The sequence below is a fragment of the Hyperoodon ampullatus genome (genome assembly GCF_949752795.1).
Source record: "Hyperoodon ampullatus genome assembly, chromosome: 3".
Classification (NCBI taxonomy): domain Eukaryota; kingdom Metazoa; phylum Chordata; class Mammalia; order Artiodactyla; family Ziphiidae; genus Hyperoodon; species Hyperoodon ampullatus.
The window spans coordinates 166,928,531-166,952,699 of NC_136916.1; the positions used below are offsets into that span (position 1 = coordinate 166,928,531).

The 24,169-nt window shown below is 47.3% G+C and overlaps 1 protein-coding gene across 4 annotated transcripts in view; it reads right to left on the reverse strand.

Moving 5' to 3' along the window:
• TTC7B (tetratricopeptide repeat domain 7B) overlaps positions 1-24,169 on the reverse strand; it is a gene marked incomplete at both ends in the record, with an annotated part of 240,931 nt that overhangs the window by 57,247 nt on the left and 159,515 nt on the right. For all 4 annotated transcript variants that reach the window (XM_079699318.1, XM_079699317.1, XM_079699316.1 and 1 more), the window contains 2 exons: positions 2,037-2,134; positions 9,173-9,289. In XM_079699318.1, the coding sequence (XP_079555444.1) occupies positions 2,037-2,134; positions 9,173-9,289 (215 nt within the window). The remainder of the gene's footprint in view (positions 1-2,036; positions 2,135-9,172; positions 9,290-24,169) is intronic.

A 24,169-nucleotide genomic window follows, 5' to 3' on the forward strand; every position in this document is an offset into this window, starting at 1 on the left:
CCTGATAAGGCCTGCTAACATGGCCTTCTGTTTCTCTGACTCCTGGCCTCCTGGGTAAGTAACTGGTGGTGTGAAAAGCAACGATTTGGGGCTGTGGGGGCAGGGCCGGTGAGAGGAGTCTTGGAGGGCGTCGTGTGGACATACAACCACACCAACACAATAAGCTGGTCACTGGCCAGCGCCTGGGAGGCTGTGGTTTTGTCCTGTTGTCCAAGGGCACCTGCCCCAGTGATCCAGACTCCAACCCCCCAGGCTCCAGAGTGAGGGAGAGCAGTGTCCACTACGGACAAGGGGCAGCGACCCCCAACTCTGCCACGGAGACACGCCTCGGCTGGAAGCTACGGCACCTGATGTTTAACTTGAAGTGGGAGCCTCCTGGAGGCTCTGGGGAAAAGGTCCCAAGGGGCAAAGGGGAGAATGAATCCCAAGGGCCTCACTCATTTTCCCCCACTGTCTGTTTTTAATGTGATGTGGATGCAAGTCTCAGACCTCAGGGGAAGTTAAATTCCCCGATCAGCTGGAGGGGAAGGGGGTCTGAATGTAGTATGAGTGTCCTCGCAGGGTCCTGGGGGTAGGGGAGAAGGGGAAGCTGACCCTGGGCAGCCACAGCAGCTGTGAGCCAGCTGTAGTGATGTTACCTCCCTCTCTTCTCTCCCCGGGGTCCGAGCCTCACCTCTCAGTGGCTAAGTCCTGACAGCCTGACCTTTCCTTTCCTGCAGCGAGGGGGGGCTACACACGTCCCTCTAGCAGGTCTGGACCATGAGCAGAACTCTGCCGTGCCATCCCAGGTCAGAGACTGCCTGGTTCGCCGTCTAAGCCCACCAATGACTGCCCCTCCACCCAGGGGCCAGGCTACTCCAGGGGCGAGTTTCTCTGTGGCCTAGCTGGCCTGCATTTTGAGCAGTGGCTGCAAGCCTGGTTAAACTGCGCTAATTTATAATTCATGCTGCTTCCAATGCCCAACACTCTTTTGACCTAGGAGCCCCAGAGCCCTGGGATCAGGCTTCTTCTGCCGACTCTGAATTTGGTAAAAGGGAGACTGGCACAGGAAGGCAGGCAGCTGTGAGGACGGGCTCGGGTGAGTACCACACCCGGCTCCCGTTGCCACCTGGGGAGAGATTTTCCAAGGATGGCTGTGCACGCCTCAGGGCTGCTCTCTGGCTCTTTGGAGGGGCTTGGTCAGGAGCCGGGACCTGGCACCGTGCAGGAGAAAGACCCGGAGGCTCCTTTCATGAAATCAACCCACAGAAGACAAGGCGTATCCAGACAGCGATTCAGCCTGACCCAGGGCCCTCTGGGGTGGCGGGAGAAGCAACAAAACCAGCTTCCAAATGATGCTCTGGAACTACCCCTGAGGCTCAAAGCGCCGTGGATTTCTTTACATTTTGTGGGTCTGTCGAGTCCTCCGAATTGCCACTGAAAGGTCAGTATTACTACTAAAGTTACTTGTTTGGAGTTCTGGAGATTACAGAGGTATCTTTACCGCTCTGTACTTAGGCAACTGTGGAAACACAAATGATAACTGAGGTGTAAATATCTGCTCCGAGGCAGTAAGTGCCACAGGCTTCCTCGTGGGGTCAGTAGATTCAGAAGCTCTAAACCCACCTGCCTCTCCCTGCAGGGTTTTTTGTGGGGTTGTGTGAGTTCATATGTGCAACTGATTAGAAACCAAAAGCTTGATTTTAGCAAGGTCTGAAATCTAAAGAAAGAGAAAGAAACAGAAAAGCAGAGGGGAAGCTTGATGGGGATGGGAACAGTCTAATTTTAGTTTCAAATTTTCAGCTCCAAGAGCAAGGGGAAAAATAGAAAGATTTCAAAGAGCTGTGTTGGGCAAGTAATATTACTTCCCCCACTGTGAACAAACACTTGAAAAAAGACACTGGAGAAAATGCACCTCAGGTGAGAGTTTAGCCTATTTGGGTGAGGACTGCTTCCCACCCCAGGCCCTGATGGTCTTCATCCCGCGCGGTTTGGGGCCAGGCCCCATGTCCCTTCTGGTTGACACCATTTCGGCCCCTCTGGCTTTTTATTCTCACCTGTCTCGGGATCGCTGAAGTCTGGCAAAGTAATTGTATTAAGCTGTCGTCTGTCAGCAATGGTTCTATCTAAGAGGCTGCTCCCACGTCCAGAATCACTGCAAAACACAGCTACAAATGTCAGTCATTTGAAGGGTGGGCAGGGGAAGGAAACAGAGTCAACCAATCCCGACTCCTGAAATGCAGCAAAACCTTCTGTGCATTTTTTGAGCTTCTTCAGCACCTTTCCACTCATCACCGGCCATCCTGCTTCCCCGCCCGGCCTGGGCTGGGATTCCTTTCAGGATCCGTATCACAAACGCGACTTAAACCGCGCGCAGAGACCCAAGCTGATTTTCGTCTCTTTTGTGTCATTGTTAGACACAAAAATGAGAACTTCGAGCCACGTTCTCCATCCACCCTGTGGGGGAAACTGATGAGCATTCTGTGCTGGTAAGTCTCAGGCTCATCAAGCCCATAAACACATCATCCTCGAGCTGTCTTTAGGAACCAATGCTCTACACCAGTGCATCTAAGCCCTGGCTGCACAGAAAAATCACCCAGGGCATCTCTAAAAGCCACTGATGCCTGGGTCCTGCCCCAGACCAAATAAATCAGAATTTCTGGTTTTCAAAGCTCCCCAGATGGTTCTAATGCATAGCCAAATTCAGGAACCACTGGCCCTTCCTTTTCAAAGGGTGATCACAGCCACCGCCTCGTTTGTGTCCTAAGAACAAGCCTTTAAGATAAATGGCGTGGTTGATACCTCTATTTAATAGACAAGAGAGAGGAGGTGTGAGGCCCTACACTGAGCTCGGTGCTGGCAGAGTGGCAGCTACAGCCCCCTTCCAGTGTTCCCGAGCTGGGAAGGCTGGGCCTTGGAGAGAACACAGTCGCGTTTTGGCAGCAGCCTCCAGGCCGGTGCTTCTCATGAGCTTCCGGCACTGAAGCCCCCCCTCCAGGCTGCTCCTGCATATAGTAACGGGATCAGCCCCACTCCTTGGGCGAGTCACGTGGGAGACCACATCGGGACTAAGGGGAATGAAACACCGTTAAGGGCCCTTGGCTCAGAAAGACTTTTTTTTTTAATTCTAAGAAACTTGTAAGTAAAAACGATTCAACAATTGCATTCTTTTTTCCTCTATCATGGTATTCTATCAAAAGATGCATATCTGTCTCTTGAGCTTTGAGCCTTTAATGCTTTTCTTTGAATCCATTTTTTTTCCCCCAATCTGGGGGCTCTACAAATGATTTTTTTCGTTAAGAAGTTCAAATTCCACAATAAAGGGACACAATTTCCTTCCTCTATGCAGCTGTTGCTAAAAGTGGTACAAACAAGATTTGCTATGAAACTTAATATGGTTTGCAGGCTGCAATTTCCACGTCCAGTGATGTAGTTAGAGAAATCCACAGGAAACAGAAGGAAACTTGCTTCAGTACAGACTGGTTTGTCAGCCTATACTTATGACATCACTGGATACATGCTTTTTGGAATCTGTTCTATTAATTATTTCCATGACTGAGAAACAGTAAATGTCTCTGAGCAGAAGACAGCATAAAAGTACATGCAAATTTGCATTAATCACATTAGCAACTGAATATTTCTAGCATTGATCTATTCATGCATGTATTTTTAATATAAATATTACAAAAAATACTACAAAAATATTACAAAGAGGTAATTATCTGAATGTTGCAATGGCTCCCCACTTAGGAGTTTTTCGGAAGATCTTATCTCAAAATACAGTGAAGTTTTTCATCACCTTGGGGATTCCAGGACACACAATGAGGTCTTGGAATTGCCAAGGAAGGATCTGCCTGGGTTTTCAGTGGACCAAATCACAGTAAGTGGATGGGAGATGTCTGGTTCAGCCACAATCCTCCAGGCTTCTCATTTCACCAAGTATCAGAGCACAGGGTTGGCTGCTGCATGTCATGCTGGGTCCTGGAACCAACCAGATCTGGGTTCTTATCCCACATCTCTCACTAATGGTAGGTCACTTTGAGCAAGGCCCCCTTCTCTGTGCCTCAGTGACTTCCTTGTGAGGTGAGGATAAGGATTGTTTTCCCACACAGAAGTGTGTCAGGCTGCACTGAGGTCATGGAGACACAACATTCAGAAGAATTGTAACTTCTGGACACACGCCAGGTGTCCTTATAAATACCATGCCTCCAAACATGCATCTGGGGTTAACAAGGCTGGCTGACTTCTGGAGACAACTTATGCCCAGCTGTCTGGTGCAACGGTAGGTATGGAGAAGCTGAGTTAAGGACCTCCTACTCCAGATGTTATAAACCCCAACTAAAACAAAGATTTTAACTTATGAACCTCAGCCAATGATAGGGACACAGGACCTATTTCCCTACCACCAGCTGAGAAACAGTATTTGGTTACATTCCTTAGTTTATCTCCATAGTATCTGTTGCTTATATAGCAACAAATAACTATTCACAATGGAGATGCTTTCATTTCCACTCTGACTGTTGTGACTGACTGAGAATTTTGCTGGATGCTTTAAGCACGTTTTAGTTCTTTGTTTATATGGTGCAGAATTTGCCTTTGCCATGATCCACAGGATGTGGAAGAAAGGGCAGGGGGAGGCCCGGCCTCGCTCTCTCATTCTGGACAGCCTCTCCCCCGCAAGCCTTCCTCTCTCCCTCTGGGACACATCTGCTTGGGCACCTCCGTGGACCACCTCCCCCTACAGCTCAGTCACCTCACCTCTTCTCTGCCTGGCCCTTAGGTGCCAGGACCACCTCCGAAGGAGGATGACAGGCAGGAAAGGAAAACCATTCCTGGTCAGCGGTGTTAGTAAAGGGTTTAGGGGAAGGAAACTGGAAGGAACCCCAAATCCACCGCACATACGCTGCAGAGATCCACATACGTAGATGTACACATCCAGGTAATTTCTATTCCCTTGAATAAGGACTGAAAATCCAGAGTATACTGTACTGATGGTTAAGTTATCCTGGAAACTGGAAGCTTCTCTTGGAAATCCTCTAACGCAGCTACACAGAGATTAAACACAAGAGGCAAGCTGATGGTGGACTGGGAGCCAGAACCCTGGGGTCATTGTCACAGCTTTGTCCTTTCCCAGCTCTGAGACAGTGCCTGGCACACAATAAATACTGATGTAATAGAGGGGCCTTGGATAGGAAACCAGAACATTTCCCAGGCAACTTAAGCCTAGATTACATGAATCAAGGCAAGTTCTCAACATTCCCAAACTCAATTTTCTCATCGGTAAAATGGGTCTGATGGAACACGACATTTGCCCATTTTATGGGGCTACTTTGAAGACGAATGAGAGCACACTCTGTAAAAAGAAAAGTTCCACCAAAATATGGATGACTACTAGCGTGAAATGGGGTTTCCGGGGCTTCCCTGGTGGTGCAGTGGTTGAGGGTCCGCCTGCCGATGCAGGGGACGCAGGTTCGTGCCCCAGTCTGAGAGGATCCCACATGCCGCAGAGCGGCTGGGCCTGTGAGCCATGGCCGCTGAGCCTGCGCGTCCGGAGCCTGTGCTCTGCAATGGGAGAGGCCACAACAGTGAGAGGCCCGCGTACAGCCAAAAAAAAAAAAAAAAAAAAAAAAAAGGGGTTTCCAATTTCCAACTGAGGTTAGAGCAAATAAACTGTCTTTTAAAAAAATGTTTATATGCTATTCGTTAATGTGGTTGAAATGGGACTTGGGAAGAAAAACTTTTCTTCCGATCATACGGCTACATGATGGAGATGGTCTAAGTGGGCGTGACAAGAGGGGGAAGAAGTAGTTAATAATAAAACATAAAAATAAAGGAAAAAAAGCTGGTTGTCAATTCAGAGAGGCAGGATGGGTGATGGAGAGAGCTTTGATGTTCGGCAGCCCTGGGCTTGAATAATAGCTCTACTAGTTGTTTAATTGAGAAAACTAGGGCAAGCTCTTTAATAAAAGTGAAGTGTAGCTTCACTTTTATTTTCTATGAAGTGGAAAGCACAGTAGCTTTCTTGCAAGGCTGAGGCAGGGGTTGAGGAGAACATACGTATAAACAGCTTAGCACGGTGCTGGCACAGAGAAGGTAGAGCATCCCTTGCTGAAGCGCTGGACCGTCTGGCGAGGCCCTGGCCAGAAGTCACACTGTCTTAAGTGGCCAAGTCAACATGGACAAGAGCTGAGGGAGCTGTGCACTTCAGCAGGAGAGAAGATGAAACGGAGGCGGATTTCTGTCCTAAAGGCACACAAAACTGCAGGCCTCAGGAAATAAACCCAGGCTTCTGAAGTGACCAACACCTTGCCAAACGTACACTCAGGAGAACGCCACCCACCCTTTGCTCACAGCAGGAGAAGCGTTCTCAGCCTGCGGGGACCGCTCTCTGGCCTAAGGCTCCATTCAGCGACTGGCCCAGAGGGTGGTGCTCCTTCAAGCAAGAGTGAAGAGGACGGACGGGTCGCAGAGAACAGGAAGCGAGGTCTCATCTGCGTGTGGCCCTGTTACTGCCCGTGTCTTCTTCTGCGCCCCCTTGTCCCACCGCTCTGGAGGCCTGTGCCAGCCCCTGGGTGGGGCTCTTGGGGGTGGCGAGCAGTGGGACGCCCTGGGAGGGTGAGCACAGGTCCCTCACAGCTGAGCACACTTAGAAACACGGGCGCCTGAGCCCGGAAGTCAGGGAGGACCTTCTCCAGCTGGAAAGCAACCGCCCCCTGCCAGCATGCTTTCTGCTCAGTTTTCGCGTCTTTTATTAAGCAGGGCTGCTTCTCACCCACTTGTGCATGCGTTTCTATACTCTTCTAAAACCCCGCGTGACCCGACTTGAGGCTGCTGGGCCCCCGAGCCGCCCTTATCTGGAGAACTGCGGGGTATGCTGTCCCCGTCAAGACACTGCCCTCCCCTCTTCTGCTTTATTCTACTGCCAGGGTCACGCCCTCCCCGACCATACTGGGGAGGATGTCTAAATTTGCACACTGGTGAGGGCTACGGGAGAAACATTTATTTATATCCCAGAGAAAACAGAGTTAAAAAAACAAACAGGAAACTCCTTAGTAAGGGGCTGCTGGACTGCCAGCCCCTCCCCCCACCTCGAGGCTTTGGGAGTAGCTGGAGGCAGCAGTTCCGTGGAGCTGATGCGTCCTCCACCCACCCCCACCCCCCGCCAGACTCTGTGCCCGGAGCCAGGGTCCCCCCCTGCCTGGCCCTGAAGGATCCTTCAGGGAGCCGAGCAAGTACGGACACAGCCCAGGCATTTGGTTAAGTGTTTTTAAAAAGCTTTCCAATTCTGCTATTTTTTCTTCTCCTCACATGCAATGCTCTTGGTTGCTAAGTGGGAAGAAATGTGGGGAGGTGGGAGAGGTGTGGAGAACTGAGAGAAAACTGGCAACGGGAAAGCTGATGGATTTATTTTCTCACTTCTAAAGGGGGTACAGACAAAAGGGATGTGCTCCAGTAGGAAGCAGCCAGCTCGGGGAGTATCGCCTGTAGCTGGGCTCACGGCAAAGACCCTCCCTCAAATCCTGCTGCGTCTGGGAGTGGGGACTTTGGGGGATATAAATATGGACATTTCCTCTTTCTGCCTACAGACTTAGAAAAGCAGAATTTTTTAAAAAAATTAAAATGATCTTTATCTCCAGAACATACCCACAAAAGGGAAGAGGCCAGTTTCACGATTAGCTTTTCACCAAGAGGAAGATGGGCCCCGTGGGCCTGGTAACGTGCCACAGGCTACGGTTAGGAAGGGGACTCTCGTGTAATTCTTGTGGCTTGGGCTCTGCAAGGGTGGGGGCTCCCGGCCAGGCTCCCCCATCTTCTAGCCACACCGCCCACGGGGCTTGTGGTCTCAACTCTGGCTCATATCAGCTCATCAGGACCCATCACCTCAACAGCGCTCTGATTTTGAATATATATTTTTCTAATGGCAGAAACTTGTCAAACAAGATCTCACACGGAACCCCACCAGCACCCTGCTGCGTCCCTAACCCCACCCCACCTTTCCTCCCGCCCCGCAGCGACTCACCAGCCCACCTGCCCGCCTCCTGCTGGGCTGGACTGGGTAGGCCACGCCCTTGAACACATTTACAATTTGACTTATACATTTTTAGGCTCTTGACTCTTAAGAGAAGAATGTGGGCTGTCCATACATCTTGTTGCGAACTCGAAAAATATTCTGAGTGTTTGAGCAGTTGTTTGAATTCACCTGAATTGTGAGGTCTCTTTTCATTAAATCACTTCCTTCACAGGTCAGGGCACACTTCATAATCTAGACACATGCCGGGAAACACTGCTCAAGACTTGAAGATGGTGTTTCTCGGGGACATGCTGGGAGTTGACTAGTGGACCTTCCCCAGATTATCTGCCTCTGCAGGGTGGGCACCTTTGACTGACTCCGACTGGCTGGGCCCTTTCACATCTCTGTGGGGCAGAGTTGGCCAGTAGAAAACCTATTAATTTTGTCTGGTCGAGATACAATCAATGTCCACCTCGTAGAAAAGATAACCCCAAACAATGTATTTCATTGTTCTATAGAATATTATTGTTTTTATATTTATTTGCAAATTCATTTCAGCAAATCTGTTTTTCAAATTCTTCTTTGAATGGGTCTTAACATTTTACTGCTTCCCTCATTAGTTAAGGAGGTATGTAAAATCTTTCATATGTGCTAATCTTTTATGTTTTATATGTGCTAATCTTTTATATTTGTTTGAGTCATGATTTTAACTTTTTGAAAATGACACTTTATCATGTCAAATCAATTTCTACTCTCCTTAGTAGCATGTGGCCTGTTGTCTATGCAGGTCTTTTTAAAATATTACTGTGAGAACCCCATCTGGAATATATAATTGACTAGTCTATCCATAAATCGCCAGAAAGATAAAGACTCGTCAAAGGGAATTACACAAATGGCTGGCTGAGAGAAATCAGATGGAGACCAACTGGAAGTGAGCCTAGAGGGCCACCGTGGCAACAAAAGCATAAGAAGCCCACGATTTGGAGATTTCATCAGACACTAAGAGAAAACCTGCTTAAAAATGCGATGTGTGAGGCTCCACTGCTCTTACCTGTGGCTCCCGGGGGCCCAGGGGTGCACAGGGGTGGAGAATTTGTTCTGCTAAATGCCAATCGGGGATGGACTGAGGGGCAGGGGCTATGCAAAAACCACGCACAACAGGTGCCGCCGCTGGCCTCTTACCTGGGATTGGTAAGATTGTAGCAGGATTTCCAAATCTGTAGCATGTGCTTACAAGTGAGCAGCGCCTCATCCGGGCCCCGGCACAGCGACTCCAACTTCACTTTGGAAAACAGTAGTCTGTGGTGGGGAGATAAAGGGAGAAAAGAACACAGCTCAAGCCAGAGTCCCCACCAGAACACAACAAAGTAGCCAGAAGCTCTGTACTCATTCTAGAAGGGGGCATCCAAAGGCTGGATCCGAGGGAAGCAGTGGCAGGAGGGCCGAGGATTCCAGAACTCCCGGCTCAATATCTGCCTTTGCATAAGTCTCACCCCCCAAGGCCAATGCCGGCACAATGCCACCATGTGTGGTCAGGTTAAACGTATCTGGAATGGCTAATTTCATTCAGAACACAGGGATTTTATTAAGACCGTGCTTTTTAGAACAAAGCCAATTTATTTGCAAAACTTCAAAAATGCATCAAAAGTGAACCTTGATTTATTTACAAAATTACACAGGAGATGTAATTATCTACATAAATATCTACAAATAACCTTCCACAATGATCCTCATCATGGGAAGGGGATGAAAGCCTGAACCGAGGGCACATAAAAAGGGGGCCTCGGGGCTAAGGCCCTCTCCTCTTTGATCTTCTCCAGCCCTGCTCTGTAGGGGCTAGGACTTCACCAAGTCACCCATAGTCACCCACTACCTCTTCCCAATTTTTTTTTTACCACCGCTGGCTTCACGTTCCACCCAGACCTTCAGGGCACTAAGCTTAGCCCCTTCTCCCTTTCGTGGCCCCTCAGAGCTGCCCCGCCCCCTAAGACTACTTATGTCCCTCTAGACATTTGGTCCCTGGGTTCATCACTACTGTCCTTGTGAAAGCCCCAGCATGAGCCCAGGTACCGTCCTGATGGTCTTGCTGTCCACTCACCTGCCTGGCTCTAAGAAGTCATATAATAAAGATCTCCAAAAATCATTTTCATTCCCAGCTCAAGAAACTACAATGATTCCTTACTGGCTGTAATAATAAGTAAAAATTCCTTATCGAGTCCTTTAAGGCAGGGGTACTGGTCCGCGGCCTGTTAGGAACCGGGCCGCACAGCAGGAGGTGAGCAGTGAGTGAGCAAAGCTTCATCCGCCGCCCCCCATCGCTCGCATTACCGCCTGAACCACCTGCGCTGCCTCCCACGGCCCCCCACCAGCTGGAGAAAACTTGTCTTCCATGAAACTGGCCCCCGGTGCCAAAAAGGTTGGGGACCACTGCTTTAAGACACTCTGCCCACTGGCCCACTCCTATGTCACCATCCCATTCGGTGCCATGGATCCCACTGGGCCCTTTACTCCTACCAATGTAATTCACTGGCCAAAGGCTATGTTTTTGTCATAACTAAGAATATATGCCACGTTCTCAATCTTAATCTCTACTAATCCACTTCGCTCCTTAATTCTTCCTAAATCCAGCTAAAACTCCACCTCATCAAATAAGTCTTCCATGGGTACCACTTTCACACCTTTATCTTTACGCTGTGTGTATCATATTAGCTGGTGTTTGTTGTTAATAAAAAGAAGACAAAGACAGGGAGGAACTCCTGTTTTTTCAAGGTCTTCTATGTGCCCCGGCTTGGCACTTTTACAAAACAATATCAGTGTTATCTTTGCAAGGACCCCTCTCAGTAGGGGGTTTTATCTCCCTTCAATAAAAGAACCCCTGGCCTCACTTCCACGTTGCTTAGAACTGTGCTCCGAGGTCAGTGGGCCTTAAATCAGCACTTGCTCACGGACTGTTTTCTCTGTAAACCGCAGAAGGTAAAGAAATATGTTTCTAGTGATTTAAGTTAGACATACAGGAGAATTCCTCACTACTCATTTGAAGGCAGGCACTTCGGAGGAGGAAAGTCCGCCCCCTGCCCCGGGAGAGGTGGAATGAGGGTGGTCCTAACAGTCACCACCCAAGTTCAGGATGGGTTAGCACCAACCACTCCCTCCAAATGGAACACAGGATGCCCAAGGGGGCGCTGGAGGCTCCCAGAGGGGTCAGGGCTGCAGCCTTCTCAAGCCTGGGTCTGCAGAAGCCTAGGACGATGGAATAACAGGCCAGGTAATGAGACGGATGGAGGCCCTGATCTACCAGCAGGTGGGCGTAAAGAGTGAGGCCAGATGTGAGAACAGGGCTTGGCTTCTGCTCAAAAACACCTCAAGAAGTGGAAATTCCCTGAGGCCTTTCCAGGACTGCCTGCGAGGAATGGCAGTCACTCAGGCTGTCTTGAGGGGTTTTTAAGGAGCCGGAAGCCAACTCCTGCTGATGTCTTCATGAGTCCAGAAGGTGGTGGGAGTACTTCTCCACCAGAATCTCCCACATGACACTGGTCCAGTTGACACGGGTCAACGGGAACATGAGTTACAAAGGAAGGAGGAGCTGCTGAACGGTCACCTGCCAGCATTTGGTGGAGACCTACTTGGAGGCCAGAGACCCTTGTGGATGGGGTCTGGGTGCCAAGCAATATTGGCCAGGGGAGACCCCACCGAGACCATGGTGTTCTCTGGAGGCACACCGAGTCCTCTGGCTGAGTCAAGCTCGGAGCTCGCCAGCCCACGGAGGGCCACGGAGTCGTGGGGAAGGTTTCCTGGCCTGGCAGGCAGCGCTGCGGCTCTAAGAGCAATTATCCACGATTCCTCTAACTGTACCAAAGTACAAAACACCAGAGCTCGTCTCTAAGCCACAGCTTGGGGGAACAGTTCTGTGTGCAAGGCTTCTTGGCTGGAAAAAGAACTTCTAATTAACATGAAATAACAGCTTTCAAACACTTGACTCAGGATATGGAGTTGAAAGGTGTGGGCTGGATTTCAGAGAACCAGACAGGAAGAACAATAGTAGAATTGCTGAGCCCAAATGGTGGGAAAGGTACTTGGAAGTGAAGCAAGAGGGGCAGCGTGAAGGAGAGGCTGACGGAGAAGAGGGGCTGAGAGCACAGGCTGGGGAGAGAAAGCAAAGCCTCTCGGCCCCTGTCAGATGTGTCCAGCGCGATGGGCAGAAAGTTCCAGGAGCCTTTAGCTCTGACATGTTCTTGCGTGCAAAGGAGAAGCAGGAGATTGGAGGCCTCAGAGACTGTGCTCCTTCTCACCATTCCCCAGACCTCGGCTGGTTTATAAGGCAGAGAACAATGTCGAAAACAGAACAAGGGACTTGTCAACATGTTTGCCGAGCCCCGCTCACACATTTCAAGATTGTTCGAGAACATCTGGCTGGGTGCATGTTACACTGGCACGGACGTGAAGAGTACACAAACAACGATAAGCGTTAATGTGCTGCGTTTGATGTCCAAAGATACTGTAGATTCCATCTACTGAGGAAACCCTGAGGCAAAAAACCTGGGACCAACCAGCACTGATTGCATTTCAATCTGTGGAACTGTCAACCTGATAGAGAGGGCAAAGGGATGGCCGGGCTGAGATCATTTGCCGGCCACATCACCCAGGACCCACCACAAATTAAGTGAGATGTTCCTCTTAAGTACAGTAAGGCATCACATGCTGGGAAAATGGTCTATTCCTTTCCCCTATACCTGGCTCAAAGTCCATTAATCTAATTAAAAAAAATTTTGCCCAGAGACTCACTGAATACTTACAGGATATTAATGAAGAATAGAACCTCGCTAAAATACCAATTGAACAATGTTCCTGGTAGTCCAAATCTAGCATCACGTGCAGTGACTTTTATGATCTGGCTCCTGCCCACATGCTCAGCCTCTGTCTGCCCTCTGCCCGCCAGGTACATCCCCGATTCTAGCCACGATCAACTTCCTCCACATGTCACTCTCCTTCATGCCTCTGGGTCTTTGCACATGCTGTTCCTTCTGCCTGGAATGCCTTTTCCATCCGCTTCTGCTTTTTTTTTTTTTTTTTTTTTTTTGTGTGGTATGCGGGCCTCTCACTGCTGCGGCCTCTCCCGTTGCGGAGCACAGGCTCCGGACGCGCAGGCTCAGCGGCCATGGCTCACGGGCCCAGCCGCTCCGCGGCATGTGGGATCTTCCGGGACCAGGGCACGAACCCGTGTCCCCTGCATCAGCAGGAGGACCCCCAACCACCGTGCCACCAGGGAAGCCCCGCTTCTGCTTTTTAAGCCTCTACTCATCTTTTGAGATTCAGGTCAAAGAGCCTCCCCAACTCCAACCGCTGAAGCCAGCCTTAAGTAATAGGAGCTAAAATTCCCAAATGGAAATGCAATTCCAGAAAATACAAGAGCTCTCAACTGTGGAATAATAAGCTATAGGCCAGGAGGCTTCTGCTTTCAAGACGGGTGAAATAATAACAACAGCAGCAGCTGCCAGACACTGTAAATATGTAATCAGTGATCTCTACAACAACCCTCCAAGTTAGGCTGAGAGCTAAGGAATCTGCCCAAGTTCACGTTGGCAGTCACTGTTAGAACAGAAATGTAAACCCAAGCCCATTTGACTCCAAAGAGCCAAACAAGAAACAGAGGAGAAGGACTTGAAATGTTCTAGCCACACTACTGACATGAATGAAGATGTGTAGCATTTTCTAATCCATTGTTAAATATTTAAAACCCTAAAATGTGCAAAGAACTGTGTTAGATACTGTGTGGAATAAAAGTGGCATAGGGCTTCCGTGGTGGCGCAGTGGTTGGGAGTCTGCCTGCCGATGCAGGGGACACGGGTCGTGCCCCGGTCCGGGAGGATCCCATGTGCCGCGGAGCGGCTGGGCCCGTGAGCCATGGCCGCTGAGCCTGCGCGTCCGGAGCCTGTGCTCCGCAACAGGAGAGGCCGCAGCAGTGAGAGGCCCGCGTACCGCAAAAAAAAAAAAAAAAAAAAAAGTGGCATAAAACACAGCCCCTTGCCCTCAGAGAAGTTACAGTCCAACGAGCAGAAAAGACTTGCCACGAATATTAGGCAGGATTTCTGGCTTAGGGACAGATTTAGGCCCTGAAATTTGGGTAGGGCTGCAGGAAGAGTGGAGTTTGGGCTCCTGGGGTATGTATTGTTCCTAGGATACATCATACATGGTTCTTTAAAAAATGATCACATTAAAAAAAATTGATCACATTTGCCTGTGCTTTTTGTGACTTGCCTCTTTCACTCAAAAGTCAGGCACATATAAAATTCTAGACACTTGAAGGATGCAGTTAATCAAGGCTTTACTTTTCATTAAAACTAACAGAAACAATACTTTACCCCATTTTGGGGATTTTCTGAGAATCCCAAGATAACTCTTGAAATAACTGTCTGGCTTAGTGTAGAGCTTAGAAAGAAGATACAGGCCCCTGGTGAAGCTCTGGGGCCATGTGGCCTGCTGACTTTTCCCTGGGCACCCTGGAGAATGTACCAGGGCCAGGTTTCATGTCTAATCCTCATCCCCGGGAAGACTTTCCTCACTCCCTGGAAACTGACCCCAAGCACTAGGCTCCCCCTCTAGCACATCTCTCTGGTTTAGCTTCACCCCGGGCCCCACCCCCATGAGACACAGACTCAACAGGATTCCTCGAGCTTTTGCCACGTGCCCTCCCATCTTCCTGCCTGTGCTCACGGTCCTCCCTCCGCCTGCCTAGAAGTCCCCTCCCCAGCGCCCCTCCCACTCTACCTGTGCAAGCCCCACCATCTGACATCTCCTAGGACTCATCCCCTGCCCCACAGGCAGCATCTAGCTCCTTCCTCATCTATCTGTATAAAATAATTTGTGTAATCTGTTTACTCACCCCATAATTTGTACAGCTGACTACCTACATGTCAGTGTGCCTGATAATGAACTTGAATTTGTTCATCCTTTTGTCAATCATTAAAAAAAGGCCTATTATGCCCTTGAGGCCACAAAGGGGAATAAGACATGGTTCTTTCCCCACCAAAGCTCACAGTCTAGTGTTACATACACATATGTGATGAACACAAACAGACATATGGACAAGGTTCTCTGGCAGCACAAAAGGAAGCAGACAGGGTCTGCCTGGGGGGTCATGCAAGACAGCTGAGAAGTAGGACTTTCACAGTTAGGGTGGGAGGGGTCCTGGGGAGGCACCTTCCAGGCAGGCCGATGGACCATCTCGACAAAGGCAGGAGCGTCCTGTGCACTCAAGGAATGGTGTCTGGAGTCTAGGATATAAGGCTGGGGCCCGAGAAGAAGCTAAAAGGGTAGATATCGCTAAATTCTGAAATCTAATATGCCTCACTAAGGTTTCTGATGAAGAACTGTCCATGAAAATAAATTAGGAAAGTTTAGAGAAATTCTAAAGTAATAATTCCCTCCAATCTTATTTGGCAGTATAAACAATGCGCTCACTAAGTCCATCAAGGAGAAAACACGCATATTAATAAACAAAACCCTCACTAATTAGCAGATCCGTAAATGCTGTATTCAAGGCAACTGATTCAGAAAGAACATCACGGGAAACTTGAACGTTTGGTATTTTGTGCTGATCTCTGTTTGTGTGCTCTTGGGCTCAGCATGCCAGGGACCTGTCTTTGTTTATCTGCTGAATGTAGGCTGGGATGCAAAACAGCTGTGCAGAAAGCGCATGTGGTATTTGCCCACGTGGGGCAGTGGCCACGGGGGACTTGGATACCACCCACATCTCTCACTTCCCGGGAGCCTGACCTGAGAGCTGGAGTGGGGCGGGCTGCCAAACACCTGAAGGGAAGTGTCACCACTCTGTCACCAGGTAGAAGTGACAGTACATCAGGCAGGGGTGGGGAGGAGGTAGGTATGATGAAATGAAATTTTAAATTGAGAAGATGGCTTGGCAGCCACAGATCAGATGGTGAGAGAAATTGAAAGAGATGCGCCCCAAGCACGTGGTGATGAGCAGGGGCGGTGGAAATCTGAAGCCAGATGAGTCAGCTGGGAACAAAGTCAGACAGGACCGAGCGGCAGCCGGTCACGGAGAGGACGTTCCAAACACCTCTAACCCACCCCTCAGAGGGGGACAAGGGGCTGCTTTCAGGTTTCAATGTGGCTTTCGTGAAGGAAATCCATCTCAGTTCCTCATGACCAGCATTTCTCATGTCCTGCTGGTCTTGGAGCACTTGCTCTCCTGGCTGGGTTTCCAAAGCAGCCCAATCCCAGGAGGTGGTGTTCTCTGCAGAAAGCAGCCTCTGATCCGGGGCTGAGTCACTGTCACTGGAGGTCAATGACATGACTGGCCTGCGAGCTGCCTGGCCTGACGCAGCTCCACAGGCCCAGTCACCACCAGGCGAGCCCATGATGGTGGGGTTGCAGCTGCGCAGGCCCCAGAGCTGAGGCCTCCAGCCCCCTAAGGACCCTCTGATGACAGCTGGAAGGGATGGGGGAGGGGAGTATGGAACCAGTCATGTGACTGCTCCCATTAGATATCCAACACTGCCTGGGGGGGGGTCTCCCTAATGGTGACTGTTCAGTAAATGTCACCTGAATGAATGATCTGTCTACTCAACTATTACACAGGAGGTACACAACTTCTTTGATCATCTGGCTCACCTAATTGCTGTACTGACGTGCTGTTCATCGACTCATTAGAAAAAATATAGATTTTTCCAATTAACCCAACCCTGGAAAAGGCCTTGAGAGGTCCCATAATGCTTTACTGCTCAAGAGCGTGGTCGGGACAAGCAGCCTCCGCATCCCCTGGGAGCATGTGAGAAACGCAGAAAGTACACACCACTCTAGACCCAACGGATCAGAATCTTCATGTAACAAGAGTCCTAGGTGATTTGTGCAAACTTAAGTTCAAAAAGCACCACTCTACTTCATAACTCTCCATCTGAGCCTTCAAATGGTCTGATTTAAAAAAAAAAAAAAAAAAAAGACATCCAAGGAAAAGAGTTTCCATAGTCCCTACACTTAGGCTATTCCACCTGTGTTTATTTCATTCCAATAAGGATTTTGAGGGTATTTTATTCTTAAATTCAGTGGCAATTCTGATCAACCGCCTACATTAAGCTCACAAATGAAGGCTACCCCCACCTGTGGTCTTGAACCTTCCTTTCCTTCTGGAGAGATTCTCTGGATGGCTTCCTGGTGGATGTGCTATAACCCTGTCCAGGTCCTTCCCGAGCACCTCCAGTGAGGGGCAGTGTACTAAGCCAGGGGCACCATTCACATTGTCACCCACATAAAGGGCATGTCCTGAGTCTGCAAAGCACTGGATAATCATCTACTGCCCGTGGGGGTCCTCTTCAGGGCTGGAAAACTCAAACATCTTCCAGAACCAAGCAAGTAAACAGGAGCTGAGCTCAGGATCTCAGGGAGTGTTTGGAGTCATGCCTGCCTAGCCTGAAGATAATCAAATCCAGACATCTTTGAAATGTGCATTGACCTCCTGGAATTCTAAGAGATGTCTGCTCACAGGCTGCCAGACAGAAACCCTTCGTCTACAAGTTTTAAAGGGATCAGATCTGAGTGCCTGGTTTCCTTTACAAAACCCCCAAGTGCACGCTGACTCCTGCTGGCTTTGCTAACAGGACCACCAAAATGGGGTTTGGAGGGCATGGCTCTTGCTATGACTGCATCTTCTCCAGGAACGAAGCCCTGCCGAGTGACTGGCACAGGTGGCTCATTGGCAAACCTCTGTCTGGGAGTTTTGACCACTGAGGAAGTTCTCGAAATCTGACCACTTTCAGGGCCCCTGGTTGCCGTGGAAGGAGACGCCGCACAGGGTGCTGGCAGGTCTGGGGGGACATTCAGCACGGCTCCCGGTCGCCGTGAGCCTGACCCCAGCTCAGGCTCCCAGATCTGCTGGTTCCTGGAACATCGACACCACGCTTGTTCAGCAAAAGGAAGCATCAGGGTCAGACACCTCGCTCTGCAGGGCTTAGCAGCCCCTCATCCTGGCCTGGGAGGCTGCTCGGAGTGACGGTGCTGGGGACGGTCCTGCCGTCGCTTCTCGGTAGCCTGATTCCGCCTCCTCCTCATGACCCGCAGGGACTCCTGCTCCATCCCGTATCAGTTACACTCTGCTTCTCATTTCAGTCAAAGTGTCAACAATCTGGAATACTCCCCCATCCTCCTCACGATATTTTTAGAACAAACAAACAACTGACATATTTAGCTGAAATAAATCACCCCAAGAAACCCCGGTTTGGCTCATTTTTCGCTCCCACTTCAGCTATTAATCTCAACTCCCATTAGCGTCCTGGAACCAGCACCTAAGCTGGAAACGACCAGGACAGGCTGACCTGAGAACGTGGGTGGAATCACGCTGCCCAGACTTGGGAGACCTCCTCCCATGCCTGAGTGTGACGTTTTCATGAAGGGAGCCCTTTCATTCAGTTCTATCCACAAAGTAGCAGTCGGGACGGTTTCCTGAGCGCGGTCTGACCGGTGGAACCAGGGGCTGACGGGGTGCAGGGCAGCAGGAGGCCAAGAACCTGCCCACCGGCTCTGGTGAGCGATTCGGTGAGCAAGTGCCTTGGGCCCGGTGAGCCCTCTGCTATACAAACGTGTAAACAGGAAACATTTGAAAACAAGTTCTCCATTGAACTATCCCGGCTCTAAAAAGAAATACTCTATTCTGTCTGAACCACAAAGCCATTGGTCGTCTGTAAAATCCTGAGGGGGTGAACCAAGAGCAGATCTACTGACAGGCCGCTCCCCAAAAGCCATCTCTGCAGGATTTATTTCTGACTCAGCTGCCACGGGCTGGATCTCCCCCACATTCCCACGTCTGAGGATGGGAGCTCAAGAAGAAAAGATGCACTGGGGGGCCTTTTCAGGGATAAAGGCAGATGCCAAAGAGTGGGCACCCTACAATCACCTAGACCTAGAAGGAAGAGGGCTCAGCCCGATGAGACACGGACTCTAAGGGAGCCATGAAGTTCTGTAATTTAGAAATGGCAGCCTCCACTCAAAGACAAGAAGGGTGCCAGAAAGGAAGAGAGCAGCAGGGTGCTGCGAAGCTGGCCAGCTCCGTGGGGCCAGAGGTGGATCAGGTGTCTCGCTGGGATCACAGGCCGGATGGAGCCATGGGTCCTTGCACAGAACCTGCTCCCATGAATCCTGGCCTGTTTCATCCACGTTCTCTCTTTACCTTCTCTGTGTTCTCACGTAGCACCTCATGAGGTTCGGTACACCCTTGGCAGAAAGCGGGCTCTCTAACCCTTAACTGGATGGGTGTTTAAAGGCGAGCAAGTCTGACCATCTGCAGGTGGGTGATGCATTCCCCACCAGCTGCTTTCGGCTCAGGATCCCACAAGAATGTTAGGAGATAAATTTGAAGATTCTTTTCTTGCTCTCCTTTAGCTCTCAGGTGTTTTTGTTTTGTTCGTCATTAACTTAAAATGCAAAGACCACTACAAATGAACTGGCATTCAACTGGACTTGTTCTATCGGAGGTTTTCTCACAGTTGGCTGGGTACCTAGCAGGAGCTGTAATATGAGCCCTGAAATAAGCAGACATCATCATTTTATCACTTAGCGGAACTCGGCAGAGTGAAAGCGGAAACAGACACTAGACGAAACACTGGTAAACGTGCTTAGCTATGAACTAAGGCCTCTAGGCTGCTCAGCCAGGTCGTCAGTGTACAGACGCGTAGTAATGTTTGCAGCAAGCTAAGTTCTGGGTTAGGGGCTGGGGATCCAGAGATCTCCAGGAAACACCCCGCATGAATTCTGAAGATGATACTTCATACTTTGAATGGTGGGACAAGATATCTAGGAGAACTTGAGACATTGTAAATGAGAGCACTGAAATAAATAAACCTTCTGCATGCCACCATCAGGGATGGCTGGCTCTGGGGTGACTGCCCTGGCCTGGCTTCTCCCAGCAGCCAGGCCTTCAGGCAAGCTCTCTTCCCAGGCGGACAGGGAGACAGGTGTGCAGAACTGGAACCCTGTATCCACTAAGTACTCTACTTTGTCTCTATGATTTTGACTACTCTGGGAACCTCATCTAAGAGTAATCATACAGTATTTGTCCTTTTGTGGATGGCTTGGTTCTCTAGCATAACACCCTCAAGGTTCATCTATGTTGCAGCATGTCAGAATTTCCTTCTTTCTTTCTTTTTTTTAAGAATTTCCTTCTTTTTTAAAAGCTGAATAACATGCTGTTTTATGTATGGACCAGATTTTGCTTATCCATTCATCCATCCATGGACACTTGGGTGATTTCTACCTTTTGGATATGAATACTGCTATTATGAACATGAGTGTACAACCTCTGTTCGAATTCCTTCCTTCAATTCTATTGAGTATTTACCCAGAAGTGGAATTGCTGGATCATATAGTAATCTATTTTTATTATTTTGAGGAACGGCCATGCTATTTTCCAAAGCAGCTGCACCATTATACATTCCCACCAGCAGAGCACAAGGGTTCCGGCTTCGCCACATCCTCTCCAGCACCTGTTAGTATCTGGGGTTTTTTTTTGTTTATTTTTTTAAAATAATAGTCATCCTAATGGTATCTCATTGTGGTTTTGATTTGCATTTCCCTAATGATTGGTGATGCTAAGAATATTTTCATGTGCTTACTGGCCATTTGAATATCTACTTTGTAGAAATGTCTATTTAAGTCCTTTGTCCACTTTTTATTCAAGTTCTTTTGCTGTTGTTGTTGTGGAAAGTTGATTTTAAACAAGCTACTGCACCACTGAATCCACTCCACTTTGGTCTGTGGTGTCGTTTAGGCTGTCACCCACTCTCCTTTGCCCAAAGATCCCCTCCCCAGCTTGTATCTGAGGAACAGGCATCCCTGGGTTGGTTACCTTGCACTCATCCCTCCCAGACATCCTTCAGGTTTCCAGTGAATCATTTCTCTAGTTTAATAAGATGAACAGCCTCTTTCCTTGTGGTCCAACTTTCTATCAAATGCAAATTTAATAGGCATGTTCATTACTCCATCACTCAGCTCAGACATAAAAATAGCCCATAACACCTGGCCTCTCAGTAATCACTACATCAAAACATTACTCAATATGATATTTCAACTTAAACTGAGTTTCTCTGAGACTATGTGTGTTAAGTGAGACAGACTGAGAAAAAGGTACAATCTTACTTGCCAAGTAATGTTTTTTTAAAATCAGGTATATATACTCCGCTCAAGAAAAGAATGATCCTCATCAAGTTTTCTGGTTTATCGAAGAGATTAACAGAGGATACAGGATAAAAATCCTGTTCATCTGGATTGTTAGCTTGAAGAGAGCATAAATTGCCTTTCTCTTGTCCATGGCTCCATGCCCAACACCTCACATGGCAACTGGAATGTGGGAAGAACGCAATGCTTCAAAGGCACAGAGCACAGAGGCCAAGGCCAGGCTGCCTGGGTTCAAAGCATGACTCTGCCACTTACTAGGTACACAACTAGACAAATCACTGAACTCCCTATGCCTTAGTTTCCTTATCTGTAAAATGGGGATGATAATACTACCAACCTTTGATGGTCTCATGATGATTAAATTAGTTTAAAATATGTGAAGTGCTGATAGGAGTTGCCTGTCACAAAGCAGTGCATAAATGCTAGTGGTTATTATTGCTAAATGAGTGAACAAATGGACGAATGAATGAATGAATGAATGAACGTTATATATGTTCACTTCTTTCCATACAGTTAGTTCCTGTTGATGTAAAAAGCAGCACGATTGTCTGAAAAAATCTGTTTCCACGGGTACAAGAATAGAAGGCCACATACAGAAGAAGAGATTGTTTTCCAATCTGGTGACTTGAGGATTTGTTTCAATATCTGATATATCAAAGTCATGGATCAGAAAACACCATAATGATCCCACTTGTATTTTTATCTTTGGGAGGATTCAAAATTTACTTTTTGTGCTTTGTGGTAACATTTGATGGTTTCTTAAGTGTGTTGTTGATTTGATGACCTCTCTGAGAGCCGGAGAATAAGTGCCTGTATGTGTTCTACTTAAGTAGGAAAGAGTAAAGTTCAAATCAACTAAAAATCTGTAATTAGGAAAGTTGTACAACCACAATTTGTCTAAGGGCAAGAAACTACACCCTGGTGTGGCTGCCCTTAGCAGCCATTGGAAGCCTTGCTGAATTAGAATAAAATATCTCAGTTATACTAAAGTTCTCAAATGTGCCACCATTGGTATGATACTATCTGGTATATTTTCCAGAGACAAAACTGACAAAAACTGTCAGTTCTCATTGCGATATTTTATCTAAAAATGAATAATCCCATGGCAGAAACACTAAGTCTGTGAGGGCCTGACCAAGCCCTGGCCACACTGTCTTTAGGAGAAACAATTGCTCCCAACATCACCTGGCATCTACTTCTACATTCTTGGGCCAATAAGGAAAATTACTAAGTAAAATACATTAATCAATTAGGAAATTTTTGCAAAGCTCTATTTTAAAAGAATAACGATCGAGGCTCTTATACCAAGTACGAGAGATAGCGAATCTATCAGAATCTGTGAACACTGTTCAATATAAAAATGTGTACTTTGTTAAATTTTATTTTGGAAAAAACTTACAGTGTGTTAGAGACATTTAATACATAATCAGCAAATACTCATCTTTCATTCTTTTGTTTAGGCATTTAATAGTTAAAGGGTTTAAATAAACAAGTTTTCAACAGAAGAAAAAGGCAGTATTAGAGGAACAAAAAAGACAAGACACATACAGAAATGGCAGACATACATTCAACCATCATTAATTATATTAAATGTGAATGGACCAAACACTTGACACAAAAGGTAGAACTTATCAGACTAAACAAAAAAAGCAAGATCCAATGATATGCCAGCTATAGGAGAAGATATACTGGAAGAAATAATGGCTGAGAATTTTCTAGAAATAAACAATACAAACAAGACAAATCCACAGTTTTAAAAAGTCCCGAGCAGGATCTACTCTTAGCTGTATCACAGTGAAAATGCCAAGCATCAGCAAGAATGGCAATGAAAGCAGCCAGAGAGAAAAGACAGATGACATTAAAATGAACTAAAATTAAACCAACGGTTGACTTCTCAACAACGACAAAAGGAGCAAGATCACTGTGCTATGAGGAAATGTGAGCTTAGAATCATAGATCTAGTTTGAAAATCTCTTTTGAGAGAAAGGCCAAATACAATTTTAGACACAGGTTGAGAAAGTTTGCCAACAACAGACCCTCACTACAATTTCTAGGGTAATCACTAAACAACAACAACCAAAATAGAATGTTTCTTTCCCAAATTAGTAAAGGAAAAATATGTAATAAAAACATAATTATTTAAAAGAAGGTAGGAAAGGAGAGGATAAGATATGAAAAAAAGAGCAGGACAAATAGAAAACACAAATGAAGTGGGAGACACTAATACAAATATGTCACTATTTACAATAAATGGAAATGAACTAAACGTTCCAGATAGACTGCCAGCCTGAGTTTTAAAAAAAAAAAAAAAGCTCTATTTAATGAATACAAGAGTGCATGTAAAATATAAGAATATAAAAAGTTCAAAGAATGGAAAAAGATATTCCAAGCGCACACACACACAGTATGTGGGTATACATGTATATGTACACATATACATGGCTATTTGTATGTGCAGGTATGTGTCCATCATACAAAATAGACTTTCAGGCAAAATGAATTATGCAACTACTTACATATTGATAAAAGGTTGAATTTACTAGGAAGACATAGCAAATCTAAATTTAAATGCACCTAATAGCACAGCTTTTAAAATATATAAAGCAAAAATTGCTTTAACTATGTGGTAAAACAGGACAGTCTACCCATCAGAGGTAGTTTCAATATACCTCTGCTCAAAAACTGATAGATTAAGTAGAAAAAAAAATCAATAAGAAAAAAAAAGATCTGAAATGCACAGTTGATAGCTCAACGTAATAAAATATAAAACAAATTTACCCCCAAATGCAGTAAACATTCTTTTTAAGCACACGTGAAATATTTATAAGTAGTGACCACATGCTGGGCCATAAAATAAGTCTCAACAAATTTCAAACTTATACTGATTATAGTCTCTGAACACAATTCAATGAAGTTAAAAGCCCATTGACAAAAGATAAGTTTAAAAAAACCCATAGGGCTTCCCTGGTGGTGCAGTGGTTGAGAGTCTGCCTGCCG